The 18,109-nt window shown below is 37.3% G+C and overlaps 1 protein-coding gene across 14 annotated transcripts in view; it reads right to left on the bottom strand.

Annotated features, from left to right (window-relative positions):
• neo1a (neogenin 1a) overlaps nt 1-15,438 on the bottom strand; it is a 184,988-nt gene extending 169,550 nt beyond the window's left edge. For 12 of the 14 annotated variants that reach the window (XM_079864919.1, XM_079864927.1, XM_079864923.1 and 9 more), the window contains exon 1: nt 15,013-15,434. In XM_079864919.1, coding sequence (XP_079721045.1) covers nt 15,013-15,085 — 73 coding nt within the window. In that variant the 5' untranslated portion in view covers nt 15,086-15,434. Of the gene's footprint in view, nt 1-15,012 lie in introns of all 14 variants that reach the window. The other 2 variants (XM_079864928.1, XM_079864926.1) reach the window with 1 other exon arrangement.
• Between the last annotated feature and the right edge of the window lie 2,671 nt (nt 15,439-18,109).

Genomic DNA, 18,109 nt, shown 5'->3' on the forward strand with positions numbered 1-18,109 from the left:
CTCCGCTTCGCGTCGGGTGGTTCTTCGCCTCTACGTCGTGCATTAAAATCCTTTAATGCATGGCTAGCCGTGGATTATCCCTTACATATATATTAGGGATGTAAACGGTTAATCGATTATCGATTAATTGTCGACAAGAATTTACTCGATTAAATTAAATTAATTGTCTGCTAATTGAACATTGCGAACGTGACACGAGATTCTCGCGGGCGGCGAGAGACCCGACACAAACCTGAGGCGGCAAAAAAGAAACTAAACATGAGGCGGTCAAAACGGAGTGGAGTGTGGGAGCATTTCAAATTTGAGGCGAAGGAGGACGAAAAAAGTGCCCCCATTGCGCATATGCTTCAGTTATTGTGTGTGAGAGAGATCTCAGGACTGGTGGGAGCATAGCCTACTGGCTTTAAATATTGGCTTAAACGAGGAGCGGTCGGTCCGAAATGTTGTTGTGTACAACAATATGTTGTGTCAACGTTTGTCCACATTCCTCTCCTACGACGACACAACGTTTCGTCGGGTCATCCGTCCCTTTGCAGATGTGCGTCGGTGTTTCTCTCGTCATTAAACCGCGGAGACGTTGCCTAATGCCTCAGTTGAATTCTGAGAAATGTCCAAGTTGCCCAAAGCGCAAACAAACAACTTTTACTTCGATAACCCTAGAACATGTTACTGTCTAAAAGTTCACTGTACTCAACATTTCCAGATCAACCTTTTGGCAATTAGACAAAAAATTGCACATTTTTCGAAATTTCGACAAAGTTCATGTGTTAGGTGGCACCCCTAAATCTCAATGGAATTCCTCAAAACTTTGCAAAAGTCATTTTTATGTTAATTGGAACAAAATGCAATGCCAGCCGAATTGATATTTTGAAATTAAAATTTCCCATTCAAATTTGATGCACCCTAATATATATATATATATATATATATATATATATATATATATATATATGATCAAAAAAAGACTTCAGAAGAGGCGCATTCATGTCACTGTATGTTCAGACTGGATTTTTAAAGTGTTTTCGAAATTAATTGATAAAAAACACCATATTAGCAACAAACTTAGCCTGCATTTAGAAAACTTAATGAAAAATGTTTGTTAACTGAAACAAAGCTAAATAGAAATATTAAAAATGTCAAAAGCACACAAAATTACTAAAACTAAAATTTAAATGAAAACTTAAAATATAAAAATAAAATCTAATTCAAAATATTAATGAATACTATAATAGTGATAATACTAAAATAGCACTGAAGTGAACTGTTATTGTGAACCATTTCATGTCAAAAGGATAGACAGACCTTCAATATTGCCAATAATAATAATCATAATAATAATGAATTAAGCAAGGGAACACATGGAGGTAATAATCCTCTCTAGAGTGCTTTATAATCTCTGTGGCCAGAGAAAATGATTTCAGAGCAATTTTAGCACATTCTCAATGTCAAACATCAATAACTCCTCCCATCTCCTTTACAGCAGCCTCTTCTACATATTCATGACTCACAGGGATCAATGAGATGACAGAAAGACTGATGGACAGAAGCAATCGCCTTTAGACGACAAACACCCTGGAAGCCCTGGAAATAATTTCGAGCTTTCTGACGGCTATTTAAAAGGAATTTTAAATTATATAAAATGAGATTCACAAAGCTCAGATAAGTGCTTTACTGCAGCCAATATTCAAAAAGTAGAAGTTAAATTAGGCACTCAATGAGCGGCTGAATTATCAAATGAATAAACTGCACTGTAGTAAAGCTGCACGATTAAACACCCACGTGATCTCGTTCATAAATGACAACGATTCGGCTTGGTCTATTAAACTTTTAACAAGTACGAATATAGCAAACATTCAGATCCAGAGAGAGCAGTTGTCATGTATAGATATGAAACAGATTCACTAACTGTCTTATCAACCACACAGTATCACTATTTCTGTCTTAAAATAATTCAAATCATTACAGAAGTACTGGGATACAAGTTTATAGTTCAGAAATAAACACTGATGTCTACGCTAGTAGTGATCAAAATAGAGTAAATCACCTTTTGAAAGTGACTTGATGCTTCAAATAAAGATTGTATTGATTACATCGATACACCAGTAGATGGCGACAAGTGACTTAAATGTATTTGTCATTGAATCATTCATTCAAGAGAATCGTTAAAAAATCCTGATTCATTCAGTAAAAAAAAAAAAGTCTTTATGAGTGAGTCACTGAATCATTCACTCAACTGATTTAAAAAAATACAATAAAAATTCATTCAAAATAATTTAATTTAACAATGAACATTTTGTAAGAACCTCTAGTAAGTTACATGTTATCTTGTTTAATCATCTATTCAGATTCGTGGAAGAATCCTGATCTCTATTTAAACAAAATTGTTAATTAAAAGTGGAAATAATATGTCTGTTCTCCAGAAGCCCAACTATGCCAGATGAATTTAAACACCTCTATACAGTGTGATATTACCAACTATAGTTTCTTAATGGATCAGCGTATCCACACTTCTGAGGTTTATGGGAAATGCTAGTATGGATGTGTTGAGCTACAATCAAGGTTTTTCATTTATGACCATTAGCTGGTCCATTAGATGGTTGATCAGCCAGACTTTTTCAACTAGATAGATCATCTTTAACAGCATTTATGGTATTATGTTGATTACCACTATAATTAATTTCTACTTGTCTCCTCCTTTTCGAGCTAAAATACACATTACAGTGAGGCACTTGAAATGGAAGTAAATGGCATTCAATAGTTCCCGGTTTGAATAGACACAAGACATTAACAATGTGTGTTAACACGATTATAATTTGAAAAACAATGTACTAAACAACTTTGTGTAAGGTTATATCCAATTTTTCAACATATCCATGACAATGCAACATCAAAAATAGCATTAAAACCTTATTACTATTAAAATCTCAAAAAATATTGACATTTCCCTTCCATTGCAAGTATTCACCATAAGCTCAATTTGTGATTTTTTAAAACAAAACGAGCGAGAGGTTGAATTATTATTATTATTTTTGTGGTAATCAGAATTATACCACAAATGCAGTTGATTTAACTGAATTTAACTGGAATTGTACCTGGAATATTCCTTTACACTGGTTTGGGATGGTAGGCCAACTCAGACCAGCAACAAACTAGCGATCCTATTCCCAACACCAGCCTGACCATCTTATATTGGTATGACCTAGTTTCCCCCCGAGGATTTAGACTTCTGAATCACCATGAGGCGTGCTTTAATTTTCTCATTGATTCATCACTGTCTTCATTCGCTGTGGCAGTGAGAGTAAGCCTGGCCAGTTTCTTACATCATACACTTGGCATGTCTCACAGCATTCCTATTCAACTCCAAACCAGCCATAAATCTCCAGCGCTCATCCAGTTCTGACCCCTCCACATTGTGCCACTGCTAAAGAAGAAGGATAAAAAAAAAACCACATGGCTCCTTTAGCACAGCATGAAGGTATCTGAAGCATTGTCCGAGGTGACCTCAACACAAGAGAGAAGAATTTCTATTAAAACGTCATATCATGACATTTGGCTTTGTAACACAACAAAGCAGACACCTCCTGATGCACTTGGCTAAACTAACAATGGGAGTAAAGTCAGGGTGCGATATGATGTATAAGCTCAGCCCTGAACCCAACCGGGATAGTCAATGATGGGAACCACGGTGGAGGGATGTGGGGGGGCTGGGATGGGGATTTGTGCCCCACAGGACTCAGATGGGGGAAGAAACTATCATCCATTATTAATGGAAGCCGGCTGCAAGGGGAAATGGATCAAATGTGGCTTTTGGTGGAGCTAGTAGCTCAAAAACATGAATTATTTGTTGTTCATCTTGAAAGCTTTGTCCTTTCTGTCCTCCTCAAGTCTTTTTCACACTGTCGGCTACAATCCCATTTCAAAAACTGCTCATTTGGCATCACCGCAGAGACCTAAGAGGTCTGACTGGCGCCATATGGAAAGGTAGAGAAAAAGCAGAATTAGCATTTCCCAGTATGCAATGCATTTGTAAGAAACGCACGGTGTCACACGCGGAATAATTCAATCACACATTATGGTAAATACCCATAAAACATATGGCTGTTTAATGGAGTCCGGGATACAATTACGGTCTCGAACCCCGTGGAGTGAATGACACGGGCTACCACAGCACATTTAATTCAATATAACAAACTAAGGTGTGGTAGATGTGACAGCACATGATGAAGTGACACAAAACAGAGGAGAAGGAGGAAGGGAGGGGGTTAATATTGATTGTACCACCTCCAGTCTGAGCTAGCAGTAAAAATAGTGCTTGCAAGCCCAGCGGCTAGGAGTTTACGGTATGTGCCTCCTGGGACACAAATGAGCCTCAAATGAGTCTCCGTTGGTCACGCCACATATTCCACCTCACCTCCATCCCCCATTCCTTCACATAACAACACATCAAGTGCTGATTGAAATTCAAATAGGAGCGCCGCACAACGGGATAGACGTAGCGAAGCATCACCGAGGTTCTCAGGGGCCCAATATAGCACATCTCCAAAACCACTTAACTGCTAGTCAATTTTCCACTGAGATTCTGGAGTGATGTTTGGCGATATGCGATTTCATGGGTGATCAATGCTCCGTATAACATTTCTGTTGATGAAGAAACCCAGTGCAAGTAGACGACATCCATTTTTTTTGTAGTATTTGCCATCCACCAGAAACGCACAACCTTAATGGTCACATTTACTTGTTCATTAGCAGAAGGAACTCGCCAGATGAAAATGGACGACAAAGCTTTGAAATTATATTAGGAAAGGTTTACCTTGAGTAATTCAGTTACAAGGGTTCAATAACAACAACCTGAATGAGTTCCAGAGCTCGTCAAGGAGCCGAAATCAATCTGTGCAGAGCAAAGAATTGGAAATGAACAAAGGTTTATATTGGGTAAATCTCATTCTGGAGATCATCGCTCCAAGCACACTTTAATTATCCCGACTCTAGGATCTCTACAATATTGAAAGACTAAAGGCTGAATTGAACATCAGTCCAAAAAAACAAATGATACAATTGCTGTGAAAGGCTGGTGAAGTGATATTAAGAAATTTTTATGAGAAACCACTTGAGATTGAAAGCTATTATAATTTTCTTTTTAAAAAAATGTCTGAAAATATGATGGGAATCTAAATTAAATGTTTCAAAAGCAGTATTAACTGAAAGCTTTATTAATACTATTGCTCATCCTTTGGCATGTAAGTCCCGCATTGTCTTTGCTACATATATGAATGATACCAAAAAAATAATTGTTTTACTGAATCACTGAAACCAAAACCTAAACCTAAACATAAGATTTGGTAATTCAATTTAGGTAATTGTGTAAACTATATATGCTTTTCAGGGAGTCGTGTCCACAGGTGATAAACCAGTCGTAGTAAAGTCGAGCCGGCTCTCAATATTTTGCGGTAGCTTATTTACGCTGTGCACTAGAGGTCTTCTCAGGGCCTAAAATCTGTACCCGACCCGAATCACTACTTATCCGAACCCAATCGTGCATAAATCGATAAAAAAAAAAAAAAACCTTGACCCTTGACAAATACTATTAAATTAGACCTGAGTCCGACCCGAATTTTACTCAAACCTGACTGGACCCGAATGTAAAAAGCAGCGATGTCTGCACAGCCTGCATCCCTGTGGCGAGTGGTGACTTTCAAAACCGGAGATGACACAGACCAAAATCAGATTTACCAGGAATAGATTTAAAACCATGCCTATCATCCTTCCTTATTTGTAGATGAAATTCATTCTCTGACCCTTCTTCGTAACATTTATTAGCTACGTTTTAACCCATGTTTAACCCAAATTTATTTGTATGTTACTATTAAGAAGCAAATCCCCACACTGCACACACCAGTATCCTGGAGGGTTTGGTCATTTTAAGCAACCCCAACCACCGTCTAAAGTCGAGCCTCAGGTTTTTGGATCCAACTGGACCCATGAAGCATAGATGCGTTAACTGTTTTGATCAATGTCAGCCCTTCTATAAATACAAAGTTCTGTCGTTAAACTCTATATGGCGCAGGCTGATGGGTTCTGATGCTTGCAATCACATCATTCCCTATAGGGCACAGCTGATTGGTTCCTGCATCATCAGTAGCCAATGAGCTCGCTGCTCAACCTTCAAATAATTGGTCAGCATTTGCAGTGTAGCATTTTTTCAGGAACCCTCCATCTTCCCCAGCTCCACCTGTATAGTGTGTATTACACTTCTAAGAAAAACATTGCATAAATAACCAACAAATCTCACAACAAAATGATCTTCACGAGCACTGAGGCTCATCCATACTGCTAACACAGGGAGCTGGTCGCTGTTTACTGGCTGCGGATAGATGTGAGGCCCAGACTTCCTAATGGCTTCCTGTATTTCACAGAATAGTTTCCTCTCAGGAAATGTTATCAATACAAGCCACTTCAGCACTGACCCAAAACCACAATACACAAGTCACCGACTTTAATTAAAACTGCTTGAATGCGCTGAAGGCATGCTTCCACTATAAGAGCAATGAAATGAGGCATAAAGAGCATAAATTTATATATATTAAAAAAAAAATAGAATTAAACTGGAATGGGTTTATTGAACTAGAACCAGGATTAAGTGAAAAACTTCATCTCATCTCACACAAAATGAGACCAAAAAGACAAATCTTTTTCATATCTGAATATTTTGCAATCTAATCAAAATAAAATAAATTACTGGAGGAGAGTAGACATCATAAAGCGAAATGAAACTGTTGACCTCCTGGAGAATATTACAAACTCTTTAAACAAATGGGGCATGGAAGAATACGTCTGGAGCCTGTGGGCTCAATGCAGAATGGCACAGGCGAGCGGTCCAACCCTCATTAGAAATTAATTACCACTGTAGTCAGCGTGGGGCAGCCGTACAGTCACTATGTATCCAAGGGCTTTACCCAGGGGGAGCAATTGAACCCCTGACCCCCCTCTTTTCGGCAAGCAATATGCGACACCACCCTGATTGTGAATTACTGGCCCAGCCATGCTGGGAATGCAGACAGCGGCAGTAAGACTCTGAACTGGGCTGGTGTGGGTGGGACGGCCCGCTTCACTGCTCAGTGAATTTTATTATCCATTAGGAATTCTTCAGTGAAGCAAACTTTCAAGCTCAACATCCACGAGTGTTTATTTTGCCCCAAAAAAGATGACTCAAAAGATGAGAAAGGGTAATGACTGTGATATCATCTGGGTGCAACTGCTAATTATTATCCAATCATAAAGTTATTGTGCACACGATTCTGTGATTCGGGATGATTGTGTAAACGTCTAGAGGTGAGGAACGGAAGATATAAGTAGAGTTTGTATAATTACCATACATAAAAAGATCCTGCAATAGTGGCTTTCCTGTAATTGCTTTTTGATGAACATAATGGGCCTGTACTATAATTTCCAAAATGGTTAAATTACCAATATCAAACCTTATTATTATAAGGTGAGACACAACAGCAATGAGGAAAACATTTTCAAGAGAAAAAGGTTTTCACTCCACTTTGCAAAAAGGCCTTCTTTAATCTCGCCAAATAGCTCATTTGCTTCTTTTTCGAGTGCATAAGAGAAATGGGCCACTTTTGCATTAGTCTATAGCAGTGATTACTCAATTCCTAGTCCCACATGCAATCTGCATTAAATTCTGCAGAATGGATTTAAGTAGTAAATGTGTTAAACTGTTGAAAGTACTACACTCTTACTTACTGAAAAAGCAGACTACACCTAATCCTGCACTAACTACAACCATTTTTGTCACCTAAATATACTCTCTGTTGCACACTAAAGTGCGTTTAGAACTTTCCAACAGTAAATCACTAATTAAATGAGTAAAAAACTAATTATAAGTTAGATGAAGAAAAAAAAAATCATGTTATTTCAGGAAACTTTTTTTGAAAAGATTCTGTAGGCGTACTTATTCCGCAGGTAGCTGGTCAAATGTGCGTGTTCATCAAGTCTTTTCCATAAAAGCGCTCATTAGGCATATACAGTAACAGCTGGCCTCCCCTTAATGATGCCCCCCCCCACCCGGACACGCTCGCTGGGATCATGTGACACGTGTCCAAGGATCCAGTGCTGGAATGTCAAGCGTACTCTGCAGGTGCTTTTCTGGCTTCATCTTATTTTCTTGGCTTTTTTCTCCAGCTGCATTTATCCATTGCAGGGTCAGAGGTCAAATCTTGAGGCCAGGGACCCAGGGCAGCTGGTTTCCATCATTCCCGTCACTCCTAACCATTGGGAGGAAATTCTTCATATCTCATCTTGCATGCACTGCAGCTGCAAGACCACCTACAAGTTACAAATGCAACCTCCCAGAACAAAATCACCCAAACAGACTTACCTCATAAAAATGCAGAGAAATTGTAAATATTAGGGCTGCACAATATATTGAAATTATCGAAATATCGCAAATGTATATATCGTGATATGCATAATCGCAACGGCTTGCAATAACTGTGGTCATGAACTAAAGAGAAAGAGAAAATCACTCACTGCTCTTCGCTGAATAACTGTTGTAGCTTTAATAAGAATCAGTATTTAATTCATCATACAGTGAAAACTAAGCAGTGTTTTATATTTATATTTGATTATTCAGTTTCTGTTGTTAAATAACCCTAATGTAGGATAACCTGAACCCCGTGGTTTACACTGATGTTAAAATAACACTTCTTATGCGACAGTAAAACACTGATGTTCAATTTCAGAAGCTGTAGCGATGTTTTCTTGTTACAAAAAGAATGTGAAACACATATGTAGGTTAAATATATTTTAAAGAGAATTTAAGTTTATTTTACACACTTTAAGCATTATCGTGTCGCATATTGAATATCGCATTATTTAATGAGTTATCGCATATCGCATTTTTCTTCAATGTCGTGCAGCCCTAGTAAATATATACAATAACTGTCCATAATGTACAATACAATGGAAGGTGGAAGGTAAGTAATGCACAGTTCCCTATGGCTCTCTGACATCCATTATCTCGACAAAGGTTCAGGACTGAACATATAAAGAGCAGAACTCAATCTACCTCAGACCATTCAAACTCATTTCAGCCAAGATATACAGTATTTACAGTACATGATGTAACCTAGGCTAGATTCTGTACTTATGCAAGACATATTCAGGAAAAACCTCTTAAGAAACATTTCTTTGAGTGAAAACCTTGACAAATCCTGCTTTTCTTTGTCAAATAAATATTCAGAATTTAATCACCCACGTTATTCATAAATGTATGTAAATTTGTTTTCAATGACCAAGTGAAGCTTGTTTTGTTTGCCCTTTCAATTTAATCTCAACGAATCAGGACAGAAGATTTCAAGCTTCACGTGCAAAATGCTAATTCAAAAGAAACATAATCGTGTCATAAAAGTGGTCCATTCAACTCTTGCTATATTTTCCAAGCCTTCTGAAACCAAATGATAGCTTAGTGTGAGAAACAATCAAAAATTTGAGTTATTAATTACTGAAAATCTTGGATTGTTTTTCAAAGCTTGAAAGCTCCACTACAGATTCATTGTAATAGGAACTAAATAAGTATAAATTACTCAAGTTTTGTGGAAGCTATATGGATTTTTAACCATATAAATGATATTAAAATGTAAAATTTCCGATGAAGTAAAGCTTTAATGATTAGTGACGTATGGAAAATAGATTACTAGTTTACATGTAACAAAAAATGCACTGTTTAATGTTCCATTTTCCTTGGTTAAGCAAAGGAAGGAGTGTTTGCTTTTCAAGCAGAAAGGTCTGGCGAGCCCTTACTGGATCTTTGCGATAAACCAGAAGCCGACCGCAGGACGGCGTGTCCAGAAGATCTTAAGCGAAGGTTGAGCTGCCAAGAGCCACAAGCCGAGTTCATGCAGACTGGCACTGACGTTGAGCTTATTCACAATCCGTCTTCAGTGATACTTCCACAGGCCACACTATGAGACCTTTATACAGAGCCGTGAGGGAAGGGCCCCCCGTAGGGCCCGTCATCAGCGTTCAAGCAATGAGCAACAACAACAGGGTGCTTCAATCGCCTTCAATGGTTTCACAGCTTTAGTCTGCCGGGATGCTTGGCACAGATATCAGTTCATGCTGCCATTACTCACATATAACCTTTGCTGCTGAGAACGGGGAACCAAATAAAAGGGAAACAAGTTAGCTTGTCAGCATATTCGGCAGGTGTACAGGTGGAGACTGTAACGACTGGTCCTTTCAGGATTCCTGATTAACTAAACAGGCCATAAAGAAAGCAGACCCCATTTCATGACAGCAGCAAAGCAAGATAGGGAGAGAACAATACTAATTAACATGGCAGTGCATGGTCAGAAAGAAGAACGATAGCTTAACATTTGAACAATTTGGGTCAGCAGAAAATGTGCTTCAGTTGGACTGAGCAGTGATCAGAACCACATGCAGTTTTCCACATGGAAAAAATGGTTTCCCCCAATCGAGAGCTCATATTTGCTCTAGTTCAGCATTTGGTATCAGGTAATGACTGTGAAATATGCCCAACAGAATTGTGAAAACTCAGTAAGTTGGATTCTGGGTCACTCACCATCATGACTCTATAAGATTTCGGGCCCTACATTTGACTCGGGACCTCCTTCTAGTTAAGCGATCCACTGATATTTTTGAAAAAAGTTGCCAGCCACCGCCAGCATTTTTAATAATTTTCTGAAAATGTTCATGGCCCCCGGAATATTTTTCAAGCATATCAAAAGAAAGAACAGAGCCTCTGCTTTAAAATAAATAAATAAAATAAAAACATTTCATACTAGCTTCATGCATTCTTTTTTTTAACAACACTTGAAAGTTTGAAGTTTCAAAAAAACGTTTTAAAGAAAAAGGTGAGAAAATCGTGTTTTTTCTCCAAAGACTGCAACGTGCAAAAGCATTTACTCTCCCTTTTCATTTCAGATCACTTAAAATGTGAACTCAAAAGTTCAACATACTCATAAAAGTAGTTTGCACTAATTTGTTTAATTTAAGTTTGCCCAACTCAAAACAATTATTTTGAGAGTTAGGGAAATATTAATAATGATAAAACAAAACACAAAAAATAAAATTTTGTAAATGTAGGCATCACAAATGGATATTCATTTTGGGATCAGTTAAAAAAAAAATTATTTAACAGTGTTATTACATTTTTTTGTGTTTTAAAAGATAACCTATAGATGCAAAGGTAATGTAAAAATATGAGCATGCATAATTGCATATATCAGTTGATATATACCCAATACTGGATTATGATTTGAGTCTATAGAATAACTTTAAAGCAATTTAAAGTTTAAATTATGCTTAAAACGAGGGGTTTGTTCAAGTATAAGAAATATTAATAGTGCTGTTTGTTTGGAGCTATCTAAATCCCATTTATTATTAGCATCATTCTAGATTTGCGAGGGCCAAACCAATCACACCAAGAGGGTGACACTACAAAACGGCTTATCAGAAGCTCTATTAGGATTTTGCTTGACTTCACTTCACCGAGCATTCATATCACACATGCATCATAATGTTCTCCAGCTGCCGAGGCTGGCGAGAGAATTCCCCCGCAAAGAGAGATCCACTGGGAACTGCAACCACTCAGATCCCAAACCAGGGTGTTGACCAGCAAACATTCCTTAGGTATGACCATTTCATAGGAATTCCTTCAACAACAACAAAAAGCCATACGCTACCTCGTGTGTATTTGCGTAGACTGGTCATTTTCTCAAATGCTACACTAAAATAGTGCACTCAGTAACATAATGATACACTATAATGATACACCACTGATGGTAATGGAGCAGAATTGACCAGGGTTGGCCAGAAATCTTTCCAATAATCTCATACAGCAGAAGCTCACCATTTCAATAAATGGACTCAAATTTGCACAAGTAGCCCAAACCAATCATACCTCAATTTCAAGGCCACCAAAAAAAAAAAAGGAAATGCTGATGAATAGCCAGTGCTGACGTTAAGCATTCCTGACACAGCCAATCAAGGCCAGCTGGGAATGGAATACTCAAGCTTATATACTGTACTATTTTTTTTAAACAATAATTGAAACAGCGTGCAACACTGAACATTTCAAACTGTAGCATGCTAAAGTGTTGCCAGATGATCTCACGATGTGACATTCAATCGTCAGAAACAAAATATGCCTATTTTAGACTTCAATTTTTAGTAATTTCACTGTCTGATCTAATGATGAGTCAAGAAACAAATTGCCTGAATTTTTTTTGCTTTCTGAATGGAAGGTAATGTCGAGTGTGCATTGCATTCTGGTGTGATATGCAGCCTCCTTATTTTGGCAGAAGTAGGCTATAACATCATCCATTCCAAAGCAATATGTAATATAAAATAGTAAGTAGTATGCCATTCCAAACATACCAATACCCAGCCGTATCACTTATTACATGGACACTGAAAGGCTGTGATTCTCTCACAAAGAAACCCAAATCAGATGTTGACAAATATGAGGTCAAATTATTAACCAGCACTTTTGCAGCTAGTGCAATAAACAAATAACTCCATCAATCATAATCCATTTTACAGGCTGCTATCAAGCCTTCATTTGCACATTAGGCGATTAGCCAAGGGCTCATTGTCCATCTAAATTAATAAAGAACATCGAAGGCTGGATCTCTCAGCTGGAGCTTATTGTGACGCCCTGTTTCCAGCGAGATTCAATTGCTGACAATACTTAATTTGTTACTGTGATATTGATCCTCTTTGTTCCCTGACATCTGAAAACATGCAGCTGCAACAGTAATGATGACTTTGGATAATGATTATAATGCAATGGACAGCTATATGACCAAGGACTCGGTGTCTCAGTTTGTGTTCAGGAATGGTTAGAGAACATTGTGCTTGGTATGTTTTTCCTCTTCAAACCATCTTAGGTCTTCAGCCAATAAAGTTTAAATCCCATCAAATCTTAAAATATGTCAGTGCCATTGTTTTGTCTCAAGCACACCAGTAATGTTTTTTTATATATATAAAAGCTACTTAAATGTCTTAATTGAATTCCTGGCTTAATCTAAGCCCCGTCTGTGAAACCAGGCCTAACTTAACTTAATAACCAGGTACATGGCCTACAGAACAGAAAGAAGAAGGAAAAACGCTATCCATGTTAGTACAACACTGTCCTTTTGTTCAAGTCTCGCTTAGGTCTGTGCAATGTAGTGCGATGAAGGCCTCTGGAAGGAAGCAGATCTCTTACATCGCTGAGTGGTTGCAGACAAGGTAGTGAGGGTGTTTATACAGTTTAGCATGCTGTTTACATTGTCCGCAGGGAAGCCATCAGCACACAGTTCTCTTCCAGCAGGATTATGCAGATAAGATGGGATGCAAATTGGATGCAATGACAACTTCCCCCCCCCCCCCAAAAAAAAACAACAACTTCAAAACAAGCCCATATCCTTTCCAGAACAACGAAAAGTTGGAATGCTGTTATCGGCGAGACGTAGGTGACAATCTTCACGAAATTGCTTACGGTTCGCATTTGTGTGCTTCAAGACCTCAAAAAACATGTTTCGAATAAACACATATTTTCAGAAGGGGACCCCACAATTAGTAACTTGAAACTCACTCTCCGCATGTAGGTCCAATTCTCTGGAATCAATCAAAACTCCCAAAGGAACTCCCTGTTCCCCCCTTAATCTCCTGGTTTTATTACTTTCCAGACAGAGTCTGCCCGTTCCACCCAGCCCCCCATTCCTCTCTTTTGTATGATCTCCAGCAAAGCCTGTGATTTTTTACCACAGCACATTGCTTTTCATGCAGCAGAGCAGCTTTCATCAGCCTCTGCACGCAAGACGGCCCAGCCGCAAACTCCACTACGGCCTGCTTTCATCGTACGTGAGCCTAATAGACAAGCACAAACTAGTGAAAACATGTTGCCAAAACCAGTGAAAGAGTTAAATGATGCATCGTGCAAATTAAAGGTGCACCTTATGAACAAAGATGATGAATAAACTAACAAAAGATTCAGTTTCTATGCTCTGAAGCAAAAATACCCATTTCTCTAATGGCATATTTAGACAGCCATGCAATATATTCCATATTCGGCTCCATATTCTGTGCAAGAATGCAATGCAATGGCAAATAAAACCGATAAAAAAGGTAGCTCTGACCCTGCATCAAAGCCACCTCTGATGCTGCTTTGGCTCTGTGTCCATGAAGTGCAATCTTAAACTTTGCCATTTTCATCACGTTAAGTATTCATGTAGCCAACCTATATTCATATTCTTATTTTAAAGATAGTTTCATATGAATATTACAGATATTGCAATGTCAGTGTAAATGCATGTATGCCACCTCTGTGCAGCATTAAGGCATCTTTCCTGGTAGTATGCCGCTTAAGTTGAGTAAAGACAGCATTATGTTCATATGCAATATATATATATATATTTGTCCTAGGTATGTTTTCTGCTTGGTTTCAAGCAGGGGAAAGTCATTAATTTTCATGTGTTCAGCCCAGAATTCTACACACACCAAAATAAACGTGGTAGATAATATATAAAATACCTTCTTTCAAGTGCATGGTCAAAAACAACTGCACTATTTGCCTTCTGGCAACTTTACAGGAAAAATATCTAGGATTATGATGCAAAAGATCTATTTCTTACAGAGAGAGAGAGTCTGATACTCCAACAGTGCGTGGAAAAAACACTGATTTCCACAGACATGATAATTAACGAGATTTAGGCTAATTTACTTGCTTCCATTTGATGAAGGAATAGGGTTTTCCATTCAGGTGAAAATGTATTAATGCAGAACACACCTTTGCAGTAAATAAGCCTTTTCAGAGCAAATGTAGGAGATATTTCGCATATGTTTTGATTTATAAGGCTGTCTGAACGGTGTGCGTTCGATGAACTGGATGCAATCAAGTTAGTTCAGATGAAAATAGTCACACACTCATTTCACACTCAAGAGAAACAGGCAGCGGGTCGCACCGCAGAAAGTTTTAATGCTCTTTAATCTCAGACTTACCTTTTTCAGCATGTGAAAGTGTGATCGTGAGGCAGAAAAGAGAGAGGAGCAGCCGGGCTCCCCGCTCCGCCATCACTTTAAACACGAATAAAAGAAGTGTGGAAAGCCTCGGACACGATCCCTGATTTAAAATCCCCCTGATCGCGCGCACGGATCAGTTCAATAGTGTGAACAACGCATCCGGAACGAGTTACTTCCGAAAGTTGCCGAAGGAAACATGAAGCTCGTTGAGCAGAAGACACGATCCGCCGCTTCAAAACTTCAACAGGCGACCGAGTAAAATCAAAGTCAATCCATATTTGCGAGATTAAACCAACGCCGAGTTGGAGAATAGCGAAATGAGAGGCGTCAGTGCAGACATAATGTGTAAAGGTGAAGAGAGAGAGAGAGTGAGTCCGGACGGTTGGAGATATTTTTTCACTGATCTCAGAGAGAGAGAGAGAGAGAGAGCAGCAGGAATTCAGATAGGAACCTGGAAAAACCGGAACTGGATCGGAAAGAGATCAGGAATCATTTGACATGGCCATCACAAAAGCCTGGAATGGTTTTTTTATTTTTATTTTTATTTTTTTTATTCCCAGTCTCTCTATAGGCTAATTTGAACAATTTAAGTATTAAGGTATTTTATATATATATATATTTTTTTTTTAAATACCACACAAAAGATCTACCTAAACATTGATCAGGTGATCTCTTTTTTAAAACCTTTTGTTTTTAATATATAGACTAGTTATACTTTTAAAACATAATTTAAGACTTAGCCTACCTTAAATATGTAAACTTAAAATTATTTGTTAAACATCTCTGGTGAAACAAACATTAAGGCATCCAGTTGCAAACGCTCAAGTTCTTGAGTTAAAAAAACACACAATCAGTGTCACAAACTAGTCTGTTAGATAATGAGAGAAGTTATGTTGCGTTCACTCACACTGATGTTTGCCAGCTGAAATAATTTATCACAGGCTTCCAAATACTATATGAAAATGTAACTGATATGTGCACTGATAAAAATGCAAAAAAAAAAAAAAAAAAAAAATTCTACCTGAATAAGTTAGTTCAGGCAATTTTTAAAAACAAAGTAAATTCTATATTAGTACTCAATTTAAGCTTTTAGTTATACAATTAAGTAAAACCTAATAAACTTTCTGTTACTGGAGTCCCCATAATGCACTGTGGCATGAATAATGAATAATGTTGCATTTTTCACTGTTTTCCAGCTGTTTTATTATGTATTATTTATGTGTCAACACAATATCTACTGTCGGCTATATTTACTTAGATGTTCTAAATAAAGCATACACTTTAAAACATAGTTAACCTTTACTTTGCAATACTCTGTTTCAAGTACATTTTACTCAAACAATATCACACTGAATTAAGCCAATAGGAATTACTCAACAAACTTTAACCGGCGAAGTTAATTGTACTTAATTTTACTTAACTTAGTTAAGTAGATTGTACTTAATTCCATATGTGACATTTACTTTAAAAAATATGTGTGCAAAAAAAATTAAAAAGTACATTTTACTTTTTTTTTTTTTTTCCAGTGTGGTTCAGATGCTTAAAACCAACATGCACATTTTAAATATTCTAAATATTTTTTATTATATTTTTATTGGAAAGCCTTTTTTTGTTTTTTTTTTCTTTTTGGTCCTCAACCCTTATAAATCTATTCATCTGCCACTGATAAATGCAACACATTGTCAGATCTGCTCTGGAAACAGTCTCTCAGAAGAGCTCCATCTACTGGCAGATTGACTGATTTACAACAATGTGACTGTGGTACAGAACATATTTTCATGCTATTAAAATTGTCTTTAAAAAACATTATTTTATGGTCTAATTTCTCCTAATAAATGTTCTGTTTTGTAAAGAAATGTGATGAAAATGTTGTATTTTAGGTCTATTATTTCATCTTTGGGTTTTGATCAGGATATTAGGGACAATTATCACATTAACCGCATGCACTTCTCACCCATTACATCCTTTTTAAAATGCATTGGTAATTAATACTCACCTCTATGTATTTCACGTTATTTGTGTGGTGAAATTTGCAGGATGCACGCGTGAGACGCCAGGTGTTATTTTATGCTAATAGTGATATATCTCAACAACACACTACTCTTGATTATCTTAAACCTTTGGGATGTGTTCCTTATCCACAACAGATTAGGTATTTGTTAATGTTTACACAGAGGTGAAAGGATGAAAGTTGGAATGATGGACAGAACCGAATTTTATGTCTTCATGGCTACTTTCGAATTTTCCTCACTTGGTGGCTAAAGGATTAAAGCACTTGGCAGTGAAACTGCGGAGGATTACAGGGATTAATACAGGTTTAGAAAACGCTGGCGGAATTAATCTGATCACTGTAAGCACTGAGCCTTATTAATTTAAGACAGATTATTTGGTTGCGGATACTGGGACATCATAAGCCATATGGACACCATGTTTGCTGAATGGCCAGAATTACAGTTCACAGAGTCATCCTGACTGATGCAGGTTAATATATCTTTACCTTCTGAGCCTTTTTATGTGGATATTTCATCTACTCAAGTGTCTTCTATCACTCTTCTTTTTAAAAAAATAAAAAAAAAATAAATTGTAGGTATAACATCCATTACATTCCACTTTTTAGGTAATATAATCAGACTACCTACCTCATTGAATTGAATAGGAGTGCATAAAACATTACATCAGGGTTTCCCAGACTGGGGTTTGTAGAGAAACTGCCGGGGGTTTCGACAGAAAAGCTAATAATTAAATCATTAAAAAAAAAACTTTAAATATTAAAAATTATAATAAAAAATGTGTTTGAAAGAAGAAAAAAAAACACCTTCCAAAGACAGTAATGCATGGTTAAATGACTCACTGAGTGATAATTCCAATAATTATTAATGTGTTGAGCTCATTCAATATGCAATGTTGCAAAAACACAGACAGTGGCTGGACTGTGTGTGCAATTTCACAGAAGACTTTCCATATGCATATAAGTAATATCATTTAAGGAAATTTTAGACATGAAAAAAAAAATTAGGGATAATCAATAAATTACAAATGATATACTGCCATTGTGTAAACAATATAGGTTATCAAT

Source organism: Squalius cephalus (assembly GCF_949319135.1).
Source record: "Squalius cephalus genome assembly, chromosome: 3".
Lineage (NCBI taxonomy): Eukaryota > Metazoa > Chordata > Actinopteri > Cypriniformes > Leuciscidae > Squalius > Squalius cephalus.